Source organism: Setaria viridis, chromosome 7 (genome assembly GCF_005286985.2).
Source record: "Setaria viridis chromosome 7, Setaria_viridis_v4.0, whole genome shotgun sequence".
In the NCBI taxonomy this organism is placed as follows: domain Eukaryota; kingdom Viridiplantae; phylum Streptophyta; class Magnoliopsida; order Poales; family Poaceae; genus Setaria; species Setaria viridis.
Genome location: NC_048269.2, coordinates 34941955 through 34967944, shown reverse-complemented (window position 1 = coordinate 34967944; position 25990 = coordinate 34941955). Strand labels below are relative to the sequence as shown.

At 47.9% G+C, this 25990-nt stretch overlaps 4 protein-coding genes and 1 long non-coding RNA gene across 11 annotated transcripts; 3 read left to right on the top strand and 2 right to left on the bottom strand.

The window, feature by feature from the left end:
- Positions 1–11: 11 nt before the first annotated feature.
- Positions 12–4499, bottom strand: LOC117863769 (aspartic proteinase CDR1). The gene is made up of 4 exons (XM_034747609.2): positions 4386–4499; positions 3864–3929; positions 1364–1520; positions 12–1210 (listed from the first exon to the last, which is right to left on the bottom strand). Exons 1-4 carry the CDS (start codon positions 4497–4499, stop codon positions 12–14), a joined length of 1536 nt encoding a protein of 511 aa, XP_034603500.2.
- Positions 4500–6701: 2202 nt separating this feature from the next.
- LOC117863159 (uncharacterized) lies at positions 6702–8216 on the top strand. The gene is made up of 3 exons (XR_011898731.1): positions 6702–6977; positions 7659–7734; positions 7974–8216. It is a non-coding gene; the product is annotated as an uncharacterized lncRNA (long non-coding RNA).
- A 4387-nt stretch (positions 8217–12603) lies between these two features.
- LOC117863158 (heat shock 70 kDa protein BIP4) lies at positions 12604–14054 on the top strand. The gene is made up of 2 exons (XM_034746756.2): positions 12604–12983; positions 13115–14054. The coding sequence occupies exons 1-2, from the start codon at positions 12604–12606 to the stop codon at positions 14052–14054; spliced, it is 1320 nt and encodes a 439-aa protein (XP_034602647.1).
- A 3521-nt stretch (positions 14055–17575) lies between these two features.
- On the top strand, positions 17576–18599 carry LOC117863965 (uncharacterized). Its single transcript, XM_034747911.2, has 2 exons — positions 17576–18436; positions 18535–18599. Exon 1 carries the CDS (start codon positions 17705–17707, stop codon positions 18422–18424), a length of 720 nt encoding a protein of 239 aa, XP_034603802.1. The 5' UTR covers positions 17576–17704; the 3' UTR covers positions 18425–18436; positions 18535–18599.
- A 525-nt stretch (positions 18600–19124) lies between these two features.
- On the bottom strand, positions 19125–25025 carry LOC117863964 (protein EMBRYO SAC DEVELOPMENT ARREST 30). 7 transcript variants are annotated; one of them, XM_034747904.2, is made up of 11 exons: positions 24674–25025; positions 24150–24330; positions 23900–23984; positions 23123–23190; positions 22959–23047; positions 22624–22867; positions 22426–22538; positions 21918–22008; positions 21683–21811; positions 20460–21013; positions 19125–20132 (listed from the first exon to the last, which is right to left on the bottom strand). In XM_034747904.2, exons 2-11 carry the CDS (start codon positions 24300–24302, stop codon positions 19694–19696), a joined length of 1965 nt encoding a protein of 654 aa, XP_034603795.1. In that variant the 5' UTR covers positions 24303–24330; positions 24674–25025; the 3' UTR covers positions 19125–19693. The 7 variants fall into 7 exon arrangements, with proteins under 7 accessions (XP_034603795.1, XP_034603796.1, XP_034603798.1 ...); XM_034747905.2 differs by lacking the exon at positions 24674–25025 and having other exon boundaries at positions 24067–24209; XM_034747907.2 differs by lacking the exon at positions 24674–25025 and having other exon boundaries at positions 22959–23021; positions 24150–24207.
- Positions 25026–25990: the final 965 nt, after the last annotated feature.

Sequence of the window (25990 nt, the reverse complement as noted above, 5' to 3'; positions counted from 1 at the left end):
CCCTTTTGTGTTCAGCAAGCCCGTGCCTGGAAGCCAAATGTCATCTTCTGCAGATCATACACAACCCTGAACGATCTCAGCGCCCTATTCCCAAGAATCCGAACATCTCGCACGCCAGAGGTATCAGGTTGGAACGCCAAGCATATCCGATCAGCAGACTGCTGATGGAACACGTTCTCCGGCGGCAGTTTCAGGGCCGCCCTCAGGAACTGCATCTCCACCGCCGGCAAGCCTCTCCAGTTCACCGGCTCGCCGCCGGCAGGCTTGAAGCAGACCTTCTCACTGCCGTACTCACGGTAGTACCCCTTATCTCCCATCGCCGACGTCACCGCCTCGGCGAGGGCGTAGAAAACTACCGATGAAACGAAGGTGTCGTCGTTGCCAGAATCGACGACCATGATCTGGCGCGTGTCGACAGTGGGATCGACCTCGAGGCGCTTCCCGTCGACCTTCATGTCCAGCAGCAGGAGCGAGTACACGTACCATCTGCGCCCGTATCCCCTGATCAATGGGGTGACGAGCTCCAGCCTCTGGGGGTAGGGCCCGACGATGAGGAACCCCTCGGCTTGGTGGTCGCTGGGAAAGCAGTAGGCGAAGGCGACGTAGCTCGTCTGCCGGGCCATCTGGTTGAAGAAGGAGTAGCTCTTGTTGCCGAAGCCGATGACGCCAGCCTCCTTGCCGTAGAACCTGTCGTCCTCGCTGCAGCCGAAGACGAAGTCGTCGACGACGGTGAGGTTGTCGCCTAGAGCGAGCCGGTCCCTGCCGAGCTTCCCCGCCGAGTACTGCGACCCGTAGCGTACGCTGTAGAGGCAGGTGTCGGTCTCGTCGATGCAGCCGTAAGGGATGCCGTTGTCTTTGTGGATGTCGACGCAGTCCTCGTCGGAGCAGCCGATCTGCCGGTACGTGGCGGAGCTGTGAGGGTCGAACCTTGGGCCAGCTTCGGCTGCCTTACCGTGGCATCTTATCTCACATCTCTCGCAGTTGACCCAGGAGAGGGTGGAGCCGGTGTCGATGGTCACGAGGTTGAAGACGGAAGGGGTGCCGAGGCTGATGGCCATGAAGTATTTGCCCTTGTGGATCTCGTCGTTCCCGACGACGGTGCCAGCGTCCGATACGCTTGCTGCATGAACCGGCGATGGGTCGTCTAGGCAGGGGTGCTTCCTGTGGAACACGGGGAAGTGGAAGGCGCCATCTTTGCTCAGGCGAAACTCTGCATGCGATCCCACAAATTAAAATTAAAAATAGTACATTACCAAAAAGTAAGCATGCATTAACAAGTTGGTAAAAAAAAAATAGAAACAAGACCATGAAATGAAGGTGAGCTAGCCCTGTAATAGTAAAAGATTGAAAGATTATTAATTACCGTACGTCGCTGGAGAGCATAGTCCAGTGCAGTTGCACGGCCCGACCATGTAGCTTAGAGCAAGCATCACCACAACACGCACTATCAATTCCATTTCAATCAAATCAATACACATGTTGTTGAAACGAAGGTCTTCAATTAAGAAGAGCGCTAAAATCTGATATAATTTGGACAATGGGTCACACTCTCATGCAAAACGGTCTCACCACCTAACCTTGCTTTATTGTTATTCACAGCATCTTCATGCATTTCATATGGTATGTAAGGAGATCCGATCGAATCACGATTTGGTCCAAAGATAGACAAAGAGCAGTGTGACATGCGTTTTTTTTTTGAAATATTAGCTTTACTAAAATCCAGGATTTCAATTCTTTTAGGGTATTGGGTGGAGCATGTAATGGAATCCTTATTAAGTTAAATTAAAAAAACTTGCCCAATGATTAGTTTGGTTATTACAAATAATTACCACATTTAGAAAACTAAGCATGAAGTTATGCATGAAAGGTTTGGATTTCATTGGATTTATTTATATTTTTCTAAAGTATGATTTGGACTTGAATAATCGTTTCAAATCCAAATCATAAATCTAAAACCTACTTAAATAATAAACCTAACACATATACCTATTCGGGCCGGAAACCCAACTAATCTAACTATCCCGGCCTGCCCAACGCTGGCCTTTACCAGCACGGCCTGCACGCACAACTTCTGCAGGCCACCCGAAGGAACATCAGACAGGCTCCCGGCCCAAGATGGCCGCTGCACCGCCACCCCCCACAACAACCACCTGCCACCGCCGATTTTGTCCCTCCGAGCCAGCTCCGGCGACGGCGACGACGTTTCATCCGGCGATATTCTCGTGAGGTATTTGTGCCATGAACTCGTGAGATCGGGTTCGTGTCTCCAAATCCCTTCTGGGTTCTTCGTTCTCCATCGATTGGGGTCTCCTGTTGAGGCAACAGGCGTGTGATCCCCTTATTCGCGATGAAGTAACGGCTGTTACTGTTAGCCGTCCGCTAGAGCGTTCAGCTGTCCAAGTTCATGCCATTTTTTGTCATTGACGGCGATTCAAAACCTTGGAGTTTCTCCATCTGCACGGCAAGGATATGGGTACTCCATGGATCCCCACCGACCAGAATATTGGTCGGACCTAACAAGTGGGCCCGCCCGACTAGAACGTGCGAGAGGATATGAAGTTATTTGGAGTACATGTCAAAGCAACTAAATAGTCCAAATATGTCCGGATATCGTGGGACACGTATTGTAATCCGACTTAGATTACCTTCCATATAACTACCGAGTAGATTAAGTTACAACTGACTTTTAATTCTTGGTCGTCAGCCTATATAAGGCGGCCAATGGAGCCTCCCGAGTGCAAGAAAATCAATCTCGTGCAATACAATCCAGCATATAGGACGTAGGGTATTACTCTCCGGAGGTCCGAATATGTCTAAAACCCTCGTGTCTCCTTCGTGTTCTCGTGATCACCTTCGAGTTCTTGGTTTCGCAATCGCCCTCACCTACAAATCAACCACTTGGGTAACCCACTGATGGACTATCGGGCTTATAAATCACAGTTGGCGCGCCAGGTAGGGGTGGTTGCAAAATCCTTTTTACGACCTCGATGGCATCCCGTCCCGACGTTGTTTTTTCCGAGAGTATGAAGAACTTCCTCACCAACACGGTCCAGATTCAATTCGGGACCATGCCGGCGGATTCCGATCTAACCGCTTCTTCCATCAACTCGGCAACTTCCGCCAACTCGACATCCAGCACCAGCTCGGCTTCCGTCAGATATGTTCCGGTGGAACAAGATCCGGCGAAACAAGTTCTCCACCCAAGGATCGTCATGCTGCTTGCCCGGCAAGTCGACGAACTCTCTCTCTCTCTCTCTAAGAGGGTTCCAGATCTAGCCGTCGGCACCCGCCCACCCATGCCCTCCGACCTAATCGCGGAGTTAGATCGCATCAGCATCACTATCGCTGAGTGCATAGAGCTGTCCGAGGTGGTGCTGCGTAAAACACGGTCGGCGCAGGATCCGTCCCGCGTCCCATTCGGTCTACGGAACTCGACTGCCGAGTACTCCACCACACTCGACCAAGTTTTCCAGATCCAATCTAGAGACCCACCCGAACCCACCCAGTTTCCGTACTGCGGTGAATTCCAGGTGCCTCGCATTGTCCTGACGTCAAATCCTTATCGAAGCGATAATGAGAACAACTCTTCCACACCAGATCACAAAGCTTTCATGGTCTTCGCTGATGAGCCACCCCGGGATAGCAAAACGGAAGCTCAAGAAGAAGGCCGTAACGCCAGGAACTAGAACCGCGCAGCGTGGCGCCAACAGGAGCAAGCCGACGTCCAACAAAAACCTATTGCTAATGCAGATGCAGCAGGCGACCAACGCCAGCAGCTGCGTAACGATCGTGACAACGCCGACGTAGGTGGCCCTCAGGAAAGACGTTGTCGCCTTGTACGCGCCTGCAATCTACTAGCCGACCTTGAGCAGGCCAGCCACAACATCTTCGCCCCACCCTAGGCCAACCTGGGGGCTGCCTTCACCAAGCTGGAAAATTTTCCAAATTCAGACCAAATGCGACAGATTCAGGCGCGACTCCAAGTCGCCAACGCCCAGATTGAGAAGCAGATCAACAACCGACTTGCAAATTCTTGTTCCACAACTTCTCGGCACTCTCAAAGCATGTCTGGGCATAGCAGATCCGACCACCACCGAGACGACCGCGCAGGTGGTCGGATAGATCCTATCCGCGAAGAGGAGGTGGAGCAAAACGCCATCTGACCCGACAAACCCACCTGCCAACATCAATGCCAACCCACCGGTCAACAACAACACCACCCTCCTGTCAATGTCAACGCCAACAATAGCCGTCAGCGCGACAACAACGACAACCACCACCATGGCGAGAGAGGCTGAGCTGACGACCGTGCTCGACCAGAATGGCAACATGATCTACGTGATGAACTGCGAGACCTTTGTCAGAACCGTGACATCTGTGCTGACCTCAATAATCATCACAACGAGCATGACGAGAATGAGCTCCGCCGTCGTGCCGAGTACGATCGCGACTATGGTGCCCCAGTGCCCAACCACGACGCAGAGCGCGAGGACCGTCATCGCCACGAAGATGAGATGCACCGCCGCGCCGACTACGACCGCGTGTACGGCACCCCTAAATATACCTACAACCCACCTAGGTGCAACTACGACTACATGTATGGCGCAACTACGGCGGATATGAAAGGGCTCCTCCTGTCCAGTACTACCTCGATGATGATTATGATGACGATACGTCAATCGATGGCTTCACTGCTTTCACCTTACGCCTCAGGGTTGTTGATTGGCCAGCTACATTCAAGCAGCCCATTAACGAAAAGTATGACGGTTGCTCCAACCCCACCATCTGGCTCAAGATATACAATACCGCGATGAGAGCTGCCAATGGCACCTACGATCAGATAGCCGCCTACTTCTCGGTGGTGATGGGTACCGCTTCGCTCCAGTGGCTGGAGAATCTTCCTCCGAACAGCATCGACGGTTGGGGTCAGCTCGCTAGAGCTTTCACCCAGAATTACCAAGCCACCTACAAACGACCTGGTAACATGGTGAAACTTGGCCAAATCCGCCAAAGAATAGGCGAACCTATTTGAGAATACGTCAACCGCTTCTTTGAGAACCGCAACAGGCTGGCTGGCATCAAGGATCATGATATCATCTGGTATTTATGCTCCGGCTTGATGAACCGCACCATGTTCTGCAAGTTGTATGAGGCTGCCACAAAGACGGTCGGGCAGATGATGGAGGTTGTCAACAGACAAGCAGACATAGAGGAGGTGGCAAAAGTTCAGTCCCAGAACATTAAACACCGCCCAGCTGATGACTATGATCAGCCAATTCAGGATGAACCCAAATCACGCTCGGAGTCCCAACTTCGAAAAAGGGCCCCGGAGGTCTACGCTGCTAAAGGCGACACCACTAGGCAGACCACTTTCAACCGGGAAGAATTTGATGGAACCCTTAGAGTGTGTTTGGTTACTGGGTCGGAGTGGGTTGGAATGGGTTCGACCCACTTCGACCCGTGTTTGGTTGGAGAGGGTGTGGGTTGGGTCAGACCCAGCAGAGGAATATACCTCGTAGATGCGGGTCGAGTGCGTCCCTCCAAAACGAGGGGACGTACTCGAACGCGCGGACAACGTGCGCGTCCGTCTGTCCACACACGCGTGGAACCGGCCTGGCGCGGAGGCCGGGGCGGCGAGGAGGAGGTCGGGGCGGCCGGGGAGGAGCTGGCGCGGGGGCGGCCGAGCCGGGGTAGTGGGGCGGGGGTGGTGCGGGGAGGAGCCGGCGGTGGGGGCCGGCATGGCGGCGGCTGGGGAGGAGTTGAGGGCAGAGGCGGCGCGAGGAGGAGTCGGCGGCGGGGGTAGGAGGAGGGTTTGCGGGGAAGAGGAAGAAGATTGAAGAGGAGGAAGAAGATAGAAGAGAGAGGGAAAAAAATAAGAGGATGACAGGTGGGCCCTGCAGCTGACAGGTGGGGCCCATAACTAACGGTGTTAAAAGAACATCCATCCCAACCCTCTCAACTTTTTCAGCCAAACAAAAAATTGGGTCCAACCCATCCCTCTCATCCAAACACGAGCTGGGTTCACTCCAACCCATAAAAGTGGGTTGGCTCCAACCCGACCCACGTTGTCCCAAAACGAAATGCATGCTTAGTGCTCCGTGCCCCTTCCATAAGAACGCACGACATACTACCAACAAGCGCGACTACCGCGGTCGCGACGGTTGCTACAACGATGACCATATCCACCGCCAGAACGACATGACAACCGCAACAGCGGTGACCATGACGACCGCAATAGTCGCCACCGTGACAACCACGACAATCGCGACGATCGCAATAACAACATACGCGACAACCGTGACAACCAGAACAGATAGGAGTGTCGCGACCAGCCACATCAACATGCCCAACGACCTGGTGCCGACCAGAACAGCGACTTCCAGCACTGAGCAGAGGTGGTGGCTTCAAGCTTCTTCCTTGGTGTTCTTCGTTTCCATTCAGTGGCGAGGCAGAGCACCAAGCAAAGGTGGCTCTAACAGGCGGCGACGAAGATGATCCTAAGGACCTCAAAAGGGTGTTAATATATTTTTCTTTTCTTTCAGGGTACCTCGGCATGAGGGGTTTGGATGTAAAAGTACCGTAGTAATAAAAATCCTACCCTTTTTTCTTAAAAAAAAAAACAACACTGTCCATGCTGGACATAGGCAAGCCGCATCTGGCTTTCTCTCACCCTCGCTGACGTGCGGGGCCGCCCAGTCCGCCTCTTTCTCTTTTTCTTTCTTCTCCTCCACGTCGCAGGTCTGCCCCCTCTCTCTCCTCTCATCTCCCCCTCGCTTTTCCTCTCATCAACGACAAGACGACGCGGAGGCGACAGCGAGCCGGGGCGGAGCTGCGCCGCCGCCGCCTCGATGACGACCACCTCTACGTCGCCGCCGTCGTCTACCTCGCCCACGTCGAGCCGAACCGCGAGGGGAGGACGGGAGCACGCCGCCACTTCGCCAACCCCGAGCCTGCGAGGACTTCAGCTTCGCCGCGACGTGAGCCGCCGCACGCCCTCTCCCTTTTCCTCTTTCGTTCACGGCGAAACTGTCCGGCCTTCGAGCCGCTTCCGATTCGGCGATTCCTTGGAGGGTCAACAGCGGCACGGCCGCGCTGCTGAGCTGATGCCGGCCGCTGCACGCACGCGGTGGCCGCGCTCGCCTCGCCGCGCGCCAGCACACTGCACATTCACGCGTTCAAACGCCGCCGCGCACAGCCGCACGCGGCAGCCTACTCGCTGCGCGTGGCCGTGGTCGCCGACGCGGCCGGGGGCCACGCCAGAAACCCGCGCGGCTCGCCGCGAACCACCCCCGCCGGGCACCGCGGGAGCGCGCTCCACGGCCAGGCGCATGCGCGCGGCCGCCGCACCCTCAGCAACACTGGCACGCACCCAGGCACACACACGCACCAGCCCAGTCGCGCAGTGCGCTTTTAGGCATTTCACCGAGCACCTCCGGCGCTCAGGCACGGCCACACTCAGGCGCACACACGGAGGCAACACGGGTTACGGGGCCGCACTCTGCAAAAAGCTTGCTCTCAACAAATTTCTCCTGCACGATCGTTTGTGGCTACTCCCTTAGTCCCTTTCGAGTTTCGATCCGTTTACTGCTCCAGAAGAGAGTTTATCAACCCATTCGTGATTGGATTCTTGACATGAGTGGTATCACCAATGTCTGCAGGGTTACACAGCACTGGATTACAAGCCGCAGGCAGTTGATTCCGGGGGAGCTTCTGAGGACCATGTCTCAAATCGCTGTAAGTTTTGTTTTTGGGTCAAACACGTTCCTCAAATTTCATTTTCTATTCATTTTACTCTTCCTCAGGACCACTTCGAAAGTTGAGGGACGAGTTTGAAAGTTGAGCGACGAAAACACCTGTTTTGCTATTTATGTGTACCTCTGTAAATTTGTTTCAGCTTATTGTTAATACTAAGTTATTGATGAAATTTAATTTTATATTTTTTTCTGATGAGGGTATTTTGTTTCCATCGGCAGTCCATAGGCAGTTCTTGTTGTGGGTGGTGTTGCTCACAGTCCTTCTATCAGCATCTACTGCCTATTCAGCTAAGAATCCTCCAAAATAAGAGGGACAATGTCGATACGACTTGACAAGCATAGCTGCTCTGTCATGCATGCAAAAAGATGCTGTAAGGAGGCCACCCTCACATGCATGCTGCAAAGCATTACTGTATGCTGTTGATCAGGTTCCAGTTGAGGATGTGAGTGGAGCTTGTTGCCTGTGCCGCTACATGAAGGAAAAGGTGCTAGCCGCTGGACTGGCTACTGCATATATCCTGTGCAATGGGAAGGACAGTCGCATCGTCGCCAAATGGTCATCGTTTCCCATCACAAGATGTTTAGATGGTACGTATATGCCTACTTTGTTTTTGTAAGCTTACTAAGGTACTGACCATTAGTAATATTGTATACAGTGATTTGGTCTTGTAGCTATCAGTGATGTTTGTATCTTCTTTTAACCAGACTGCGGGCAGGGAAACAGTACAAGCAGTCAAGCACACGGCACGGGCAACCGAGAAGCGCACGTTTCTGGCATGGTCATCTGGGTAACTGTTGCAGTACTCATTGTGATAGGGGTCATTTGCTTCTGGTATTTTCGGAGGTTCAAGGCGGCAGGGAATGCAATTCAACCCCGAGCTGGGCGCCGACGACGATCTGTTGGCCCTTCATCAGCAAAGCGCAAGGAGAAGAGGTATTCATTATCATGATGCATGAAGGGCATGAATCATTTGCCTTGAATTCGCACGACTGATTTGGCACCTAGTTTAATTTCTACTGGCAGCTCATGTTGTTCACATAGACATATATAGTTACTCTAATGGCCTTGGGGTGTGAATGTGTGATGTAACGTATCTATCGAGAACTACGGGCTTGCATATCCTGATGAGAATCTTCTCTGGTAACTGATAAAAGTAGAATGAATTCACATTTTGGTTTATAGTACAGATAAAATTGGGCATATGCTAGAAGCATAGCAGTACCTTGACTAACATGTTTCTGGTTGATAAATCAAACGTTCAGAACTAAAACATGAAGTTAGAAAAATACAGAATAATGTATCCAATACAAGATGTTGCACTTAAATAATCTATTGTAACTAATAACAAAACTTGAAGCCTGAAGGTGATAAAATCGTGACTAATCATCATGAGATGGATGTGTTGATGGTTAGTCCACAGCTGCAGAGCAATGGTTCCACGGATATGCTCACCAGCAACCCGTTCATTTTCTTGTATATTTAATCGACTTCTTACCGGTTCATCACCAAGTTCACAATTCTCTTCCATGCCCGTATCCTCATAAAGTCCAAACAACTCATCGTTCCGTGTAGCCTTACATATAAAGTTATGGATTATCCAACAAGCCATAACAATTTTACTTGAGTCTCATATGGATAAAGAATTCCTCCTTTGACTTTTAAAATCGAAAAGCGGGCTTTCAAAACACCAAAAGTGTGTTCCACCACATTTCGTAGTTGTGTGTGTCGATGATTTAATAAACCCTTTTCACCTTTGTAGTGCCGGTTACTTCCATGAAAAGAGCCAATATGATAGTGATCTCCACAATAGGGTGCAGCAAATTTTGGTGTATTTGCATAGCCCGAGTCCACTACATAATATTTACCTGCAAAATAAAGTCATTTGTCAAACAATCAGGGAAAGATAGACATTGTTAACACTTCTCACAACTTTTCTTTTTACCTTCTGGTACAACAAAACCTCCATTAGTAACAACCCATTTAAGCATAGCTTGATTTGATGCAGAACCTTCCCATTTTTCCTTGGTAACCTTGATCATTTTGTCATCGTCATCCCAACCAAATCCAGTGTAACTAAGAAGTTTGTTCATGGTAGTATAGCAGGACCTAAAGTACCTTTGTCGATTTTCAATTGTTGCAGGTCAAGTTCCTCAACTGTAGCACTATTGAAGGAAGCTAAGATTTCATGCCATGCTACCTTTGTGTACGTGGTACCTTCTTTTCCACCATTCAGGGTTTGGTCTTTCAAGATGTTGAGGAGGGATTTATCCTTGCTAGCTTTCCATATGTGCCTCTTCGTGCAATTTTTTTCCGTATGTTCTTGCTTAACTTTTTTCTCCACATGGCCCTCCATATTTTCTAAAAGAAACCAATATAATATCGGTGACCACTAGTGCCGATATATTAACATACACACTATCTTTGAAATGGTATTTCTATAAGGACAATGCAAATATATGAATCACAAGTAAATGCCCATGACACTTTGTTTAAATCTTTGTATCTTTATTTTGTAATGTAGATTGTAGTGCTTCTTCACTATGTATTTATACTATTGAGCACACATGAACAAATACAAGGCTTTGCTTGTTCAGAGATAGGAACGAGCCAGACTAATTATAATAATAATAGCATTATGTATGTAGTAAGTACGAAACAAGTTATCGTGTTTGATCTATATGCAGGCAACAAGAGAGATGTACCATCTAATCAAAGATGGTCCTATTGCTCGACATTCAATTAATGTGCGAGAAGAAATTACCTTTGATCAATTGCTGTTCAACAGGATTGGTCTTGACTGTTGAAGGGACTCCGGACAAAGGATGGTGGCTCGACGGGTAGCCGGCAGCGGCCAACAACCCTCTCTGATCTCGTTTGATTAACTAGGTGCAGTAAAACCTAAATGTGGTCTTATATAATGCTAGGCGGCAATGCCTCTGCTGCGCGCCAAAGTGTCACGTTGAAAGGTAGTTTCCTGCACAGAAGTTGAAAAAGTGATGTCCAGATCGTGGATATCGAAAACCTGTTCTGCTAAAAACGAGTCGAAGTTATTTTTACTAATACGCGTTTTTCTGGTTTTGTGAAAATCGTGTTGGAATATTTAGACTAGGCCCATTTAATTCATTTAATCTCAAGGCCCACATTTAATGCTAGGTGACTAAAGTGGTTAATTCCAAATGGGTAGTTAAGGAGTATCTTAACCAACTTAAATAGGTGGACTATGTGTGTACTAATTGATAGGTTGAGGAAGAGAGAAAGGGTGCCACACGCGCACGCTCGCTTGCTGAGCCGTGCCGAGGCATGGTGACGTGGCTTGGTCTGGTTTTGCAGTTTTTAATCACACGAGTTGATGACTAGTAATTGACACTGTGTTTAGTGATCAGTAACTGACGGTGAATTAAAAGGCTGATAACAATGATCAGTAATGATTGGAGGTAACTGACGTGAATTAAAAGGCCAATAACAATGACTAGTAATGGCTGGAGGTTACTGTTAACTGACACTGTTGAATGGCTGGTTAATGATTATCAATCACCTGAGACAGTGTTCAAGTTCGTTGAATCTCCTGCGTCTACAAGAGAGGCGATCGAGCTGATGACTAGTAACTGACGTTGTGTTTAGTGACTAGTAGCTGATGTGAATTAAAAGGCTGACAACAATGATTAGTAACGGTTGAAGGTTTTACTAGTAGCTGACCCTACAATGACTAGTAACGGCTGGAGGTAACTGACGTGAATTAAAAGACTGATAACAATGACTATTAACGGCTGGAGGTTACTGGTAAATGACATTATTGAATGGCTAGTTAATGATTATCAATCACCTGAGACAGTGTTCAAGTTCGTTGAATCTCCTGCGTCTACAAGAGAGTTGACTGAGCTGATGACTAGTAACTGATGTTGTGTTTAGTGACTAGTAACTGATCTGAATTAAAAAGCTGATAACAATAGCTAGTAACGGCTGGAAGTTACTAGTAACTGACACTGTTGAATGGCTGGTTAATGGCTATCAATTACCCGAGACAGTGTCCAAGTTCGTTGAATCTCCTGCGTCTACAAGAGAGGTGATCCTCCTCTAGTTAACTAAAACTGAAAAAAAAATCACTTTCTCTCCCTTTCTACGGTTGCCCGCTACTATCTTGGCATTCTCATCACGATCCTCTACGCGCACAGAGCTTGCTCTTGCCTCCGAAACTTCATCCTGCTGTGATACTTGCATGAGTAGGCATGCAATCAAAGTTTTTAGGGAGCGCATCTTCTGCGCGTCTGCTCGCTGCGAACGACTACGTCCTGGAGGCCATCCGAGGGATTGCTCTGCACCAACTCGTCACTACATCAACTCTGATCGACTACGTCGAATAGCCCGAACCGAAGTTTCAAACACAATGTCTTATACTTCCAGTTCTGGGAATGGCGCACCCACTACCTCCGGCAATGATCTCGTCCCTGGGTACATACTCAACCTTCCCTGGTTCTTTATTTTTGCTTCTGTTTATGTTCAAATGTGTTTTAAACATAAACACTTATACATATTTTGTGTCACTGGCAATATCCATGATTTACTTAATAATATTCAGAATTAAAATATACCGTAAAATGTTTAGATTTCTAACAAATCGTGTTTTCTTTGGATGAGAGTTTGTTGAGAGATGCAAACATGGTTTCACGGGTGTAGTTTCTATAAAACAGGAGATCCGCCACCACATCCCAAGGGCCACAGGAGTTCGGAAGCCTAACCAGTCTCGTACTCGAAACCGAAACGGAATAGCTCCCACCCGCCGCCTATATCTATAACCGAGGATCCAAGAGAAGCAAACAAACCACGATCCCCTCTTGATCTCTTGTCGCAATGGCTGCTACCGGCGATCGCTGCGTAGCGGCTGCTACTCTTCTCCAGATACTGCTGGCGTTCGTTTGCTTGCTTTCCTCGGCGTCGGGGCTCCAAATTCCCCATCCCGATCTCCCGGATATGTACACGGACTTCGTGCGGGATCGCACCTGGTACCCGCCGCCCGTCGAAGTGGTCGCCATCGATCTGGGCAACACCAACTCCTGCATCGCCGGCTACGCCCCCGCCAAGACCGACACCATGTTCCAATTCTGCATCCCGTCCTGGGTCGCATTCACCGACGACGGCGCCACCCTCGTCGGCGAGGCCGCCAGGAACCACGCCGGCGCGGCTGATCCTCAAGCCGTGGTCTTCGGTTTCAAGCGCTTGCTCGGGCTAAGGTAAAATGCAGCTAGTCCTTGTCGTTGGTTAGCTACTCGATCATATCCTGCATTATTACGATAACCAAATACGTTTTTACAGCAGTAGATAGTAAGATTAATAATAATTAGATGATCGTCGTCAATGACAGATCAAACCACTGGTACGAGGACGCCATCGTGCAGACAGCCATCAAGCGTGCTCCGTACAAGATCACTGCAAGAGACTTCAACACGCCGATGATCGACGTCAAGTCCAAGGACGGTACAGTGAAGCACCTCAGCCTGATGAAGGTGGCATCCATGGTGATCGCCCAGCTTAAGGAGAAGGCCATGGAGTACCTCGGCGGTCCGGTCGACTACGCCGTCATGACCATTCCGCAGCATTACAGTGGGCTGTCCAGGGACACGGCCATGATGGCCGGCGAGCTTGCCAGGCTACACATAGTGGACATGGTCCCCGAACCCATTTCAGTTGCCGTCGCTTATGGCCTCCGCACCAAGCTGCGAGAGGGCGCCAACGCACTAGTGCTCCATGTCGGAGGCGGCACGGCTGATGCGAGCGTCGTCACGCTTATGGATCGTTCGCTTGGGATCCGCGCATACCGGGATGATCCTTTCCTTGGAGGAGATGATTTTGATGAGAAGGTCGTGGACTATTTCGCCGAGCTAGTGAAGATGAAGCACGGAAAGGACATCGGTGGGGATTCGATCGCTCTTGCAAAACTGAGGACGGCATGTGAGCGTGCCAAGAAGGCATTGAGCAACCAAGAGCATGTTGAAGTGACTGTTGAGTCTCTTTTCGACGGCGTGGATTTCTCCGAGACATTGTCACGGTCAAAGTTTGAGGAATTGAACGATGATGCGTTCCGCAGAGTTGTTGCGTTGGTAAGGAGAGTGATGCTAGAAGCAGAGGAAAGGAGGGGCAACATCAAGATCGATGAGATTATTCTTGTTGGTGGAAGCACCATGATCCCAAAGATCCAGAGACTTGTCAAGGAATACTTTCATGGGATGGAGCCAAGCATAAGGGTGAAACCAGATGAAGCAGTTGCTCTTGGAGCAGTAGTTCATGCATATTCTGCTTATTGAATGTGTAACAAGCTAGTGAGGCTTTTTTGTAAAGATTACGTAGAAGCTGAACTGGAGAGGAGCAAGAACAAGATGGATGAGATTATTCATAGACTCATCAAGGACTAGTTTGGTGGCAAGAAGCTCGACGTAAGAGTGAAACCGGATGAAGCAGTTGCTATTGGAGCAGCAGCTCATGTCCACTCTTCTGACTGAATTTATCACAATTGAGGCTTTGCCAAAGAGATTCAGCATATCTAGACTAACTAATTAGCTTGTTAGTTCAGGTGTAAGTTTGTATGTACACCATCATGGTAACCTTCCAAAATTAAGTCACAATATCTCAGTGGTACATTATATTCTTACATAAATATATTATTATCCCATTATTTCAGTATTTGGCAAAAAAATGATGATAAGTTTTTTCTGGAAAAGTGCTCCTAATTGTCTTGAAAAGTTCCTTGACAAGTTGTCTGAAGACAGTTGTTTACAGAATGTCTGGGGTTCGCGGGAGCCGTCGGATCAGCAACGGCCGGCGGATCCAAGCGGAGGAAGGCGAGCTGGTGCGTCGTATGGGCTTAAAAGCGCAAGAAGCCTGGCAGCCCAGTTAGATCCGAGGGCCGAGAAACAATCCGATACTGCCTCGACGGGGTTCCTTCCTCTGCGGCGAGCTGAGACACTCCGGCGAACAGCTCGACGGTGGGCTCTTCTTCCCCGACGTCGCCGGCCTTCAGCTGCCGCACGACCGATGAGCTAGCTGCTCTCTCTGCAGATGCATCATTAGCTGTCGATCACTTGCCAGCCCAGCCCGCTGTTGTTTACCAGGACAAAGCTCAGACCTCTCTGATCCTCGCTCTGACGCTTAACCACTGCATGCATGTTTCAAATGAGCCCTACCGGTGTTTCTAGCCAAGTGTACGTGTAGGATTTGAAGTGCCCTCATTTAAAAGATTCTAACAGTCAGCTTGTGTGTGGTACTGTAAAACCAACGCACAGTGACGTCAGGGCGGACCTCCGTTATTCTCAGTCCTTTTCCACCGCACCACTATCGCTAGTTGTTGCAGGTGCTCGGTCAATTTGTTCGCCAGTCCTAGAACCACTAGCACTAGCCCCTAGGAGACCGATGACACGTTTGATCGATCCGAGAGGCTTCTAGAAGACTCCAGGCTTCCAGCCAGGTGTGCAGACCGGACCCTGATGAAGACGTTCCTTTTTGACCGCGCGTGTTCCCTACTGGTATGCTTGGAGCGTGAGAGGCACGCGCTCGGTCACCGATGACGTAGCTTATAGCTAGTGCTATCAGGAAACGGCTGACGCTGTGTCCAAGCTGTTTGTTTGAGTTGCTAGTTGCTTGTGGTTTTTAAGTTGCTTTATTTGCTATGTAATCTAATACCAAATAACAAATCGCGTGTGTGCGTCCGATAGTTCCGCGTTGTAATGTTTAATTTTTCCTTCTTAATATAAAGGTACGCAGCTGTCCAGCGTATTCCTGGAAAAAAAAATTATTTTCCTGTCTTCGAGAAAAGCACGACGTTTCTATCGTACAGTAATTAGGAGGCATCGCATGTAGCTACCGACATATAATTCCAATTTCTTATCAGGTTGCCATTGCTGCATGGCCACAAGTACAAACTCCAGCGGTGCTGCAGGCTAAAACTCAAACGGAAAAGGGGGAAAAGCTTTGCAGTTGCAGCGGATTTCTGGTTTGTCTTGTGTGCTGGTCGAGTCATTCTTTAACTGATACTCTGATTCCTTGGATTTCGCTTTGGCTGGCGTCTTTTTCTTTGCAGCACCAGCGGCGGCTGCTAAAGACCAAAAGAGTCTGACGACCATGCCGAACTAGCTACTAAAAGTACGGAGTATGATATTTTATATTGTTGCTTTGTTTGAATCGCCCATGGAATTCAGTTTGTATATTCAAATCCAGCTGCTTTCCGCGTCGCTTACTTGCTGCTCTCATGTCTTACGCTAGTAATCATGCGTCGTCTTTCTTTTTACTACGAAAAAAAAGTCAGAGTAAAAGTTGAAAAAAATGCCAGCTTTGTCTCTGAAAATGGCAGGGGCAAAGATTGTGCCGAGGGTAGGCAGCATTTGCATTGGTTTTATTTCCTAGTACTTGCGAAAGGTCACGAATTTTCTACCATCCGTTTTTTTTTGTTTGTTCCAGAAAACCGAATGTTGAAATCATGAGAAACTGAGCGGAGTGACTGGTGCTGAATGAGACGCGGATAAAGAGACAGCTCGAGTCAAAGTAGGTCAGCTTTCTGGAACCAGTGGCGGAAATCTAGAGCACTGTACTACTAGTAGATTGGTAGAATGGTAGTAGTGTCGTGCAGTTGACTAGACATGAATCTGCTGTTTGTACAGGTACAACGAGCTCAAGTTGTGGGTACAACTCCGTACTTGTTCAGGGAAACCACGTACAGTAAGTGAATACACTGTCATTGCTCAGAGGTACAGTATTTCTAAAAAAACGAAAGAAAGAGAGAAGAAATCAGCGACAAAATTGCCCAGGAAATATATATGTGAATTAGAGCCAGACTAGTCTCCTAGTTTGCTACATACAACTGCAAGGGACACGGCAACACAAAAGCACTCCCTCCCAGTTCTTTTTGCTAAACTTTGGGTGTCAAAACTGATGACCAAGTGACCATGAGTCGGCCATGCAGCTGCTTGTGTTTATCAGCTTATCATGCAGTCCCTGCACGCCTTCTCCTTCTCGTAGGCCAAGTCTACTGCATGCCCAATAATTCCCTTTGACAATCTTCGCAAGGGGGCAAAAGGTCAGTGCTGGAAAATGGGTAAAGATCGACAAGTCAGTGAAAATTCAGAGGCAACACAAGCCACCACCACTTTTGCATTTCGTGTCAATTTGAGAAAAAAGGGGGACGGGCAAACCTGGTTAACCTTCGCTCTGTTCAGTGCATGACTGCAAATCCTTTGCTGGGAAGCGATTGGCAGTACCAGTTGTTGGTGCGCTGCAGAGTCCAAGGTCAAAGAAACCGCGGGAATTCAGGGAAGGCTGCCTCAGCCCTGATGACAAGAAGGCGGCGCCAAACGGCTGCACCCCAGGACTAGCGTCTAGCAGGTCTCAGGCAAGCAGCTAACCTGTCGTTAATCTCAAGGTTACATTATTCAGCGCTAACACCAACTGCCCGTCTCAATACGGTGCAATGTCCCTCTCTTCAGGGAGAGAGAAAAAAAATTCCTCTATCTACCTAAGCCTAGTCCATGGACCGATGGCTGCTTGCTGGTTTTTAGTTTAGTCTTTAGTTTGAGAATACAATTAACATCAACTGTTCAAGTGAAGTCAGATACATTTTTTTTAAAAAAAGTCAGGCATATTTGAACTTTAAATATAATATGATATGATATATTTTTCTGAAATTGACTTTTAGCCGCTGAATTATAATTTTCGTCATGAAACCACCTACATACGTTTAATGAAATCCTAGTGCTGGAAATCCATGCAGTACTACTCTTTATAGACCAGGTCCACGGAACAGAGAGGAAATGGTTCGTCGCTCGTGGCATCCACCCCAAGCACAGCAATCCCGACGAGTCAACAACGCACAGCTCCTTAAAAACCTCGCCACACGCCACCGGAACGGAGCGATTTCCAATTCTTTCCCCTCGCCCCAACGCCATCGTCGTGGTACCCGCCTCTCCCCATGGCCGCCTCGCGCGCCGGCGACCCGCCGGAGTCCTCGCGCCTCCGCATGGGCGACGACATCGCCTGGTCCGAGATCAACGGCGTCTACGACCGCGACGACTCCCTCAAGGAGAACACCAACCCCAAGTGCCTCCTCAAGAACCACCCCCACCACAACAACGGCTCCTCGCAGCGGTTCTCCGGCAACCTCAAGCCGACGGCCGCGCCCATCATCGGGCTCTCGGGGAAGCTCGGCGGCGCGCGGCGGCAGCACCACTACCCGCCGGCCATCTTCCCCAAGAAGGCCAAGACCGGCGGCGGCGGGCGCGCGCACAAGGCGGCCGTCCCGGAGCCCGGGTCCCCGAAGGTCTCCTGCATCGGGAAGGTCCTCTCCGACCGCGAGCGCGCGCGCCTCGGCCGCCCGCCGAGGACGCGCGGGAGCTCGAGGCCACCGCCGGGGTGCTGCGGCGGGTTCGGGTTCTTGATGCGGCGCAGCCGGTCCAGGAACAGCGCCGTGGAGTGCGTCGACCAGTCCCCGCCGCCGCCGTCGTCTTTGCCGCCTCTGGCTGAGGCGGCGAGGCGGAGGGAGACGAAGGAGGTGGAGGAGGAGGACGAGGTGCCGGCGGAGGCGGTGCCGGGGCTGGGAGGCATGCGGCGGTTCGCGTCGGGGAGGCGGGCGGCGGAGTGGGCGGCGGAGATGGAGGACGACGGACGCGTGGCGAGATCTGGGCCGTTGTAGCGCGTGCCGGGGGTAGTTGACGTGTGGCTTTCGGTCTGGTTGCTGTAGTTGAGCTGCAATTAGAAATTGGGGTTTGGATTGACAAATTTTGGCATTTGGTGGTCTTGCAGGTGCACTATCTGTACAGAAATTTATCACAAGTTTTCAGTTTTGAACCCATCCTGTAATTTTGTAAGCGCCCTCTGTTTCCTTTCTATCCTTTCCTTTCCTTGTGGATGCTATCAAATGCTTTCCTTGTGGACGAGGTGGAGCTCAACCGCTGGCCGTTGATGGTGTGGTCGGAGGGCGCGTGCCAGTGCATGGTGTCGAAGCTGCCGTTGACGGAGATGGTGCCGCCGACCTTACCATGGTGCGTGGCGTTGGCGGCGGCGTAGGAGCGGGAGAGGGAGTCGAGGTTGGGGTTGGGGACCACCTGCTCCGGAGGAGGCCGATGGCTCATGGCCGCACGGGAAGACACCATTGCCGTCAGCTTGTTTGTTGTTGCAAGAGAGGGAAGGGACCGGAGATGGGCGGCTCGCAGCAGGAATGATGGACAGGAGCAGTAGGTACTGGCCTGGCCAGATGAGTTTTGCAGTTACATTGTACTTGGGCTGCCGGAACCGAAATTGCAAACGAAAAAGGCTGGATGTGGTCCAGGCCCAAAAGGCCTGAGCAGATTTTGATGCGAAACACAATAATTTTTGTACACACCATTTCCAGATTCGTAGCACAAACCATGCGGCGCCAACTCCGTAAGCAAACTCTTTGGCAATCAACAAGACAACCAAGTACAGATCTGCTTAACAAACTCACACGCACGCAATTGAGGGGGCAAAACGGCAAAGCCTGTCCTGTATTCTACAGAGGTAGATCAACAGGCCAGAAGCCAATCTCACTACCTCGTAAATGCTAGATATCAGACTCACCCCAAAAAATAGTGTATCCCCAGTTAATAGACATTTGTAATTTTGTACACAAACAATTTCTTTGGGCTGTGCCCACAAAAAATAAATCCAAAAAAAAAAAAGAAAAAAGAAGAAGAGTGAGGCATGAAGAGAACAAAGTGTTAGTTTCTATTGAAGCCTGGTCGCGTACCAAGCATAATCCAGGCAAACTCTCGAGATCGACAATCTTATCATCATGGGACTGTTCCGGTTGCTGATGTGTTGCTGCAATGCAAGATGATGCCCGCTGGTCCAGGAGATTCTTGGAGTGTATTGCTTGCGTTGCTGGAGTAACCTGGAGCTGACAGCGGTTAAAAGGTGCGCCATACATACATGCTCCGCATCTCTAATCATCTGGATCCATCTCTTCGTCTTGCTCCGAAGATTTATTTGCATCACTTCTGTCAGATTCCTGCTGCGTGCCTGGGCTAGAGTCATCTTCAGGCAACTCATCCTCATAGTCCTCGTTTTGAGGTTCACTATTCTTGGCAGACGCCATTGCCAGGTGGCGCGCCATCCATTCAGGACACTCTTCCTCACCTCCAAATAGGAGTCTGCCATTCCTGTCTTTCACTGGTTGAACAGCAGGTGATTTTGGTGTTATGCAAGAGCACTCTGGCAATGGGTGCGAGAGAAAAGATACAGGTCTCGATAACATAGCTGATGACACGACGCCTTCCACACCTGCACTCCTGTTGAGGTGCTCACGTGCAGCAATTGTCCAATTTCGTGGTGGATGATACCGATGATCGCTAACATTTTCAAACAGCGCAGCAACAATCTTTCTGTTGATTAAAAAGAGGGAGAATGATCATCATGCAAAACTACATAACAAATGGTGCTATAATTGATAATGCTTGACCCATAGTATACTACCAAACAATCAAGTAACCTTAATGATCTTACAATTTACAAAGCTTGTGTTTGTTCCAAGTTTAACAGTTATCCACTTGCAACCTGAAGGCTACTTTACTACCACTAATGCCGATTACAATTTTTTTCCTATGCAATTTAATAGATATGGAATGCATTTCTAATGGCTGAAGATTGAGAGAGGAATCTTTTAAGCTATACACAAAGTATGTAACTGTAAAAATATAATGGCGTCGTACCTGTCAGGCCTGTAGGTTACACCAGAAGGTGTTTGGTATAACCGATGCCCCATGATCAAACTTGAGTAGTCCGGCCAACCACTCCCATCATTGTGAAACCCAGGGAAGAAGGCATCAGCTTCAACAGATACAAAATAATCAAGGGCATCCCAGAGCAACCGGTGCGCTTGCCTCCTGAATTCAATCGATGAAGCATCCGGTTCTGTGTCATTCTCACCAATCCAACCATACCAGCCTTCCTTCTCATGGGCATAGAATGGCCTTGCAGGAGGTGGAGGCAATGGTCTTGGACGAGGCCCTGCTCTCTTCCATTCTTCGATGAGTTGTTTTTCACTTTTGGGAGGTGGGGACTGCGGCAAATCTGAGGCTAGAGGATCTTCTGGCCCAACTAAATCAGACAGCTCCTTCTGACTACATAATGAAGTTCGATCCACTAGGTTGGCAAACATAGCTCGTAGAGGAATGAGCATTCTCTGTCCACCAAAAGTCTCAGAACCAGCCAAGAATATTATTGTAGTTGGTGGGTAACCTAATGCTTGAAGTAGAAGTCCAACCTGGAAACACAAGATTGTTTACATCACAGGTATTAGCAATCAAAATGAATAACTAAGCCGGTACAGTAAATCAGATACAGTATTAAGCAGATATATAGCTGCAGCTCAATGTGAACCATATGACCAAAGAATAGCAAGAACAGATGATGTCTAAGAAGTCTTTCTTGCTACTTTTTTCTTTCTTTTAAAGCCGTTCTTAGCAGAGCTTGGAGCACTTGGAGCTAGGTATTGGTAGCTTCAAAAATTCCTGGAACTGGAACTGGAGCATTTAGATGAATCATTTTATTCATAGTTTAGACTAAATATAGATATTTAAATCACTTTATTTTAGTCTTCAAACTACAGATCCAACCTGGATTTTAATGAGTAAACTAGTACAAACAATGACACTTAAAAGCAGAACGCAAAGTTCATATTCCACAAGGGGAAGGAAAATTATCATCTTTTCTTATATTTTGTCAGCCTCAGATTTCTTCTATGTGTAATGAAAATATATCTTGATAGCAGAACCAAAAAGAAAGGCCCTATTCTTGGAATCCATGGATCTGCAAGCACAGCAGTACCAATTATTCATAAACATGCGAATTTTCCCTAATGTATATGATTGATCAACCGTTTCATCCAAATTTATAGTGAGCAAACAGACAGCACTGTTATAAGCAAGCTCACCTCTTCGGGCATGAGCGGACACAGACCAGCCATCTTCCTGGACACTGAATCAACTGTTAGCGGCTCCTTTACTGTTCCTCGTTTAATCATCTGATTCCTTCTATACTGAATCAGCTCTGTATGAATATCCTAGAAATGAACAAATTAACCACCAGTCAAAGGAAAGTTAGATAGATACTGGAAGCAAAGTCATACAGACTTGATACTGGAACACAACAATTCTAAGCATACAAACCTGGAACAGTTCAGCACAACCATGAAAAGCTAGAGTATCTCTAAGCAATCCTGGGTGATAGGCCAGATAAGGACGTCCAGATGCCCGCAACCTATACAAATAATTCTGGAGTTATGAGAACAGAAAGTCACTATAAGAAAAATAATTATCAATGAGAGAAGAACCGCTTCAGCTCCTATAACTAGTATACCTTGAAATGGTTCGATTTCAATTTTACATAGTTTAACGACATTCTCAATCCTGAGAAAGCAACCCAAAACTGACCAGTACAAGGAAATACTACAAAAATGGTTAAAGCGCCATCTTTCTTATTAAGTACAAGGGAAGCCAACTTGAATTGTGCAATAAGGCCATACAAGGAATTTACTCAAAGATTATTTAATGAGGCATTGCAAAGTAGTTTAAATTTCTTTTCGTACATTCATGATCGTGGAGCATAATTGGTTAATATATAGCTGATAAAAGAACTAAAAAGAAAGGGGCAAGAAGAACAATGAAAGTCTCTCACCTTCCAACTATTTGGCTCCCAAGAGCCTGAATTTGAGGGCGCAACCTTAGAGCATGGAAGGCTACCCTGCATCTAAGCCTCTGAAATTCCTCCAAGCTTGCGGGAAGAATTGACTGCAGCAAACCATATGCTAAGGCTCTAAGTACACTGAAAATAGAATGAAAAACAAAACAGAGGAAGCATGGGTTTGGAGGATACCTTAAGACAATTACCTCCATTTACAATTATCCCAATAACTTTCGACTTTACAAGTCTGGGTAATACTTCTGTGATGTAGTATTCTGGGGTAGCAGAATTCCTAGGAGATACTGTGGGAAATTTGATCTTTTTTCTAGCCTCTCTGAGATCCTTCGGCAAGCCACGCACAATAGCCACATCATTGGAAAGTGCATCTACAAAATGGTCCTCATCATATAGATAAGAAAAGCTTTTGAACTTTGGACTGCAAGGTTGGAACAGAGGGGAAGCTATATTTAGTGGTCGAGCAGAAAACAGGACAAGAATTTGAAATGAGGAAGGAAGGACACAGCAACCTGATGCCTTTTGCACGAGTTGTTGCTTGTATCTCAGGAATAACCAGGGTAGCATTTAAGAGCCTGGCAACGGCAACAAGGTCACAGATCTAACAAAGGAAACAATGTCATGATCCTATTACGATGACAAGAAGAAAAAGGATCCGTTACACAAGAAAACTTACTGAAGATTGTATCTTCTCAAAGCCACCATAGATCTTTGCATAAATAAAACCATTATGCTTACTGGGAGCTGCAATAAGGTAAACCAAACAGATTTATCAAGGTTTAGATTTATGAGTTTCAATCAAAACAAAAAAAGGTAAAAAATATCCTAAAATGGGTTGACACTGAGTATACAAATTAAGTATTTCATGCAATACAACACTTTATAAAATACTATAGGAATGTAGTAATTACAGTCAAAGAATAGCAACAGATTTATCTACATTATTGCGCACATCATAGGAGTCACATTAAGAAACATTCTAAGGTAAACAACCCAACACTGATGATTCCAATGTTGGGAAAATAGACAATATTTTAGTCTTAGTGCTTGACACTTATACATGTCAAAAATATAACGAAGAAAATCATAGACATAGACCATGATAGAATATGCAAACTTGTAGTAAAATGATCATTAGCGCATACCAGTATACCCCAAAATGCATATTGCTGCTATATGCACAGACAAACTTGGCTATGCACGCGCAGCAATCATACAAGTCTGCACCAATTTTCCCTTTTTATTCGCATGCGTTCAAATTCTAGCATGCTCTATATGTATGTATCTTTGATATACTTCTCATGCACAAGTATTCTTCTCAAAAAGGAATGCAAATGCACCTACAAATTTCCCCCCAGTGTCTAATGTAACCAAACGACTGGATCACTAAAAGATGTCAGCATGTCGCAATGAAAATACTAATAAAGTAGGTGCAAGTTGAGAATCAAGTTACCAGCATATGGTTTGATAGGTTTTGCAAAAGGATGCAAGTGATCAAGTTTGCTCAATGGACCCCACAACCTCCGTGGCCGGGGCCTCTGCCAAAAATCAAGAAGCATGGAAAAAAGATGTTAGGACATATATTCGACAATTGCAGTAAAAAGTTGAGTCTAGCATAACCTTGATAGACACCAATTCCTTCATTAAGAAACACTGGAATTTTGAGAATTCATACTGCAGCTTGGTCAGGACTTGTGAATTACCGGTCCAAATGGAAGGACATCATCCATACGCATGCTGCCCTTTGTAATGCCCCCAGCTGAATAATTTGCAAGAAAAAGGTGCACAAGCAGCGATAGCATTGACAGCATGATGCCAATGGCTGTGGCCAACTTAAACTTGCTTTTGAGCAGCATTTTATTTCATTACTCTAACCTCCAAATCCTGATGAAAAGGTTCAAATAAACTCTTAGACATCGAGCTTATATCAGATGCCCAACAAATCACAAGTGAAACAAGGTGCCATTCAACATATTTAGCGAAGAAACAGTTAGTACAGTTAGGCACTAGGCAGTATGCTAAATTCGCACCCAAACTGATCATAAACCTGCAGGCAGGGGCGGACCCAGTTTAGGACATGGGTGTACACATGTACACCCGATAATTGCTTGAAAAAAAATTCGAAGTTTTGAAGAATACATGGTCAGATCCAAATATAAATAGCATACATCAGGGTTTGGGGGTTCGATTCCGCACCGCAGGAAGGGAAGGGAATAGGTGGGCGTACCTGTCGGATGTTCGTCGCCGGCGCCCGACGAAGGCCAGATGGTCGGCCGACAAAAGACCTGGCAGTGGCTGCTCGCCTTGTCGTCGCCGCTAGGAAATAAGGCCGAGAGGGTGGAGCGGAGAAAGGGAAAGGAAAGGGAAATTTGGCCGCTGGGAAACGAAAGCCGGAGTCCAGGCGTGGGAGGAGGGGGCTCAGCTGCGAGGCGCACGCGGGCGCTAGGGAGGAGGGGGAGGGCGGCTCGGCCGGTCGGGGTTGGAGAAGACGGAGTGCTGCGGCGGCGGCGTCGCTTTTCTGCGGCACCTGAGCGGAGCGGAGCGGACTTTAGGAGCCGAAGGGTGGCTTGGGCTGGAACTGGAAGCCTGGGCCTTTGGTTGGGCCGACGTGGGAGAGACCTGAGTAAATCCGGAGAGGAAGCAAAAGCCGCCCGGTTCGTACAGAACCGCCCTGTTTGCCCGGCTGGTTAAAAACCGGCCGGTTCAACCGTCCCGATTGCATGGATGGTCTTTTAAGCGAACCAACCGCCTGTCTTTTACCGGTCGAACCGTCGGTCCGATCCGATCCTAATAACTAATAACTATGATTCAGCTGGTTGGAGTCAAGTCGGGAGCAGGTATCATACCTAAATGGAATGGAGCGTGAAAAAGAAAAAAAATAGTGATGGAAAAAGGAAAAACATAAAAAGGTATCATGCGTAAATGGAATCAAGTAAACAAAGGGTTATATAATATATTCATCAATATATTTACTAATCCTTTTATTACATATGAAATTGCATTATAGATTAAGAAAAAAATAAAACCCATTTGTATGAACAAGTCAAATATGTAAGAGCATATTGGATATTTAACATCTTATATCTATAAATGGAAAACAGGAGAGGTCATTCTGCCAAATGTTTTTCAAAATGATTTCGGCTCCACTAGAGAGGCCACAGTTGAAGCTGTTTTAGCCACAGTCGGAAGCTTACCAAACTAGCCCTCAGTGTCTTCCAGCAAAGACGTCGGAAGCTTACCAAACTAGCCCTCAGTGTCTTCCAGCAAAGACGTATTTTTTAGTGGTTCACGGCTAGACTTACAACCGGCTCGGCTTGGCTTGTTAATAAGCTAAGAAAAAAATCTACCTCAGCTCAACTATGGTAGGAGTTTTGAGATAGGGATTCTCTTCATCTTTTCTTGCTGCTCACATGCATGCATGCTTGTAAAGAAGAGGTAAAGATGATCCTGGAAATCAAGCAGGTCGTTATATGGTGCCATACTCTTTGTCCTTCATAGTTCATCAGCAAAGCTAAACATGATTTATCTCAAGGGTTTCACTTCG

Excerpts from the sequence above, each read along its gene's own strand:
- LOC117863769 (XM_034747609.2), bottom strand. The coding sequence starts at position 4,499 with ATGACGGTCCTCGCGCTCTGCGTCGTGGTTGGGCACTGGGGCACCATA. Across the intron at positions 3,930-4,385 it reads TCGTTGTGATGATTATTGAG|CTTGGTGAAGGCAGCCCCCA; the intron begins GTCAGCACAGAT and ends AAAATTTTCCAG. Across the intron at positions 1,521-3,863 it reads TTGTGGCTGGCCTGCTCAAG|ATTTTAGCGCTCTTCTTAAT; the intron begins GTCGGCTAGTAG and ends AAATTATATCAG.
- LOC117863964 (XM_034747904.2), bottom strand. The coding sequence starts at position 24,302 with ATGCTGCTCAAAAGCAAGTTTAAGTTGGCCACAGCCATTGGCATCATG. Across the intron at positions 22,868-22,958 it reads ACTCGTGCAAAAGGCATCAG|TCCAAAGTTCAAAAGCTTTT; the intron begins GTTGCTGTGTCC and ends CCAACCTTGCAG. Across the intron at positions 22,009-22,425 it reads GGGAGCCAAATAGTTGGAAG|GTTGCGGGCATCTGGACGTC; the intron begins GTGAGAGACTTT and ends TTATTTGTATAG.
- LOC117863158 (XM_034746756.2), top strand. The coding sequence starts at position 12,604 with ATGGCTGCTACCGGCGATCGCTGCGTAGCGGCTGCTACTCTTCTCCAG. Across the intron at positions 12,984-13,114 it reads AAGCGCTTGCTCGGGCTAAG|ATCAAACCACTGGTACGAGG; the intron begins GTAAAATGCAGC and ends CGTCAATGACAG.
- LOC117863965 (XM_034747911.2), top strand. The coding sequence starts at position 17,705 with ATGGCCGCCTCGCGCGCCGGCGACCCGCCGGAGTCCTCGCGCCTCCGC.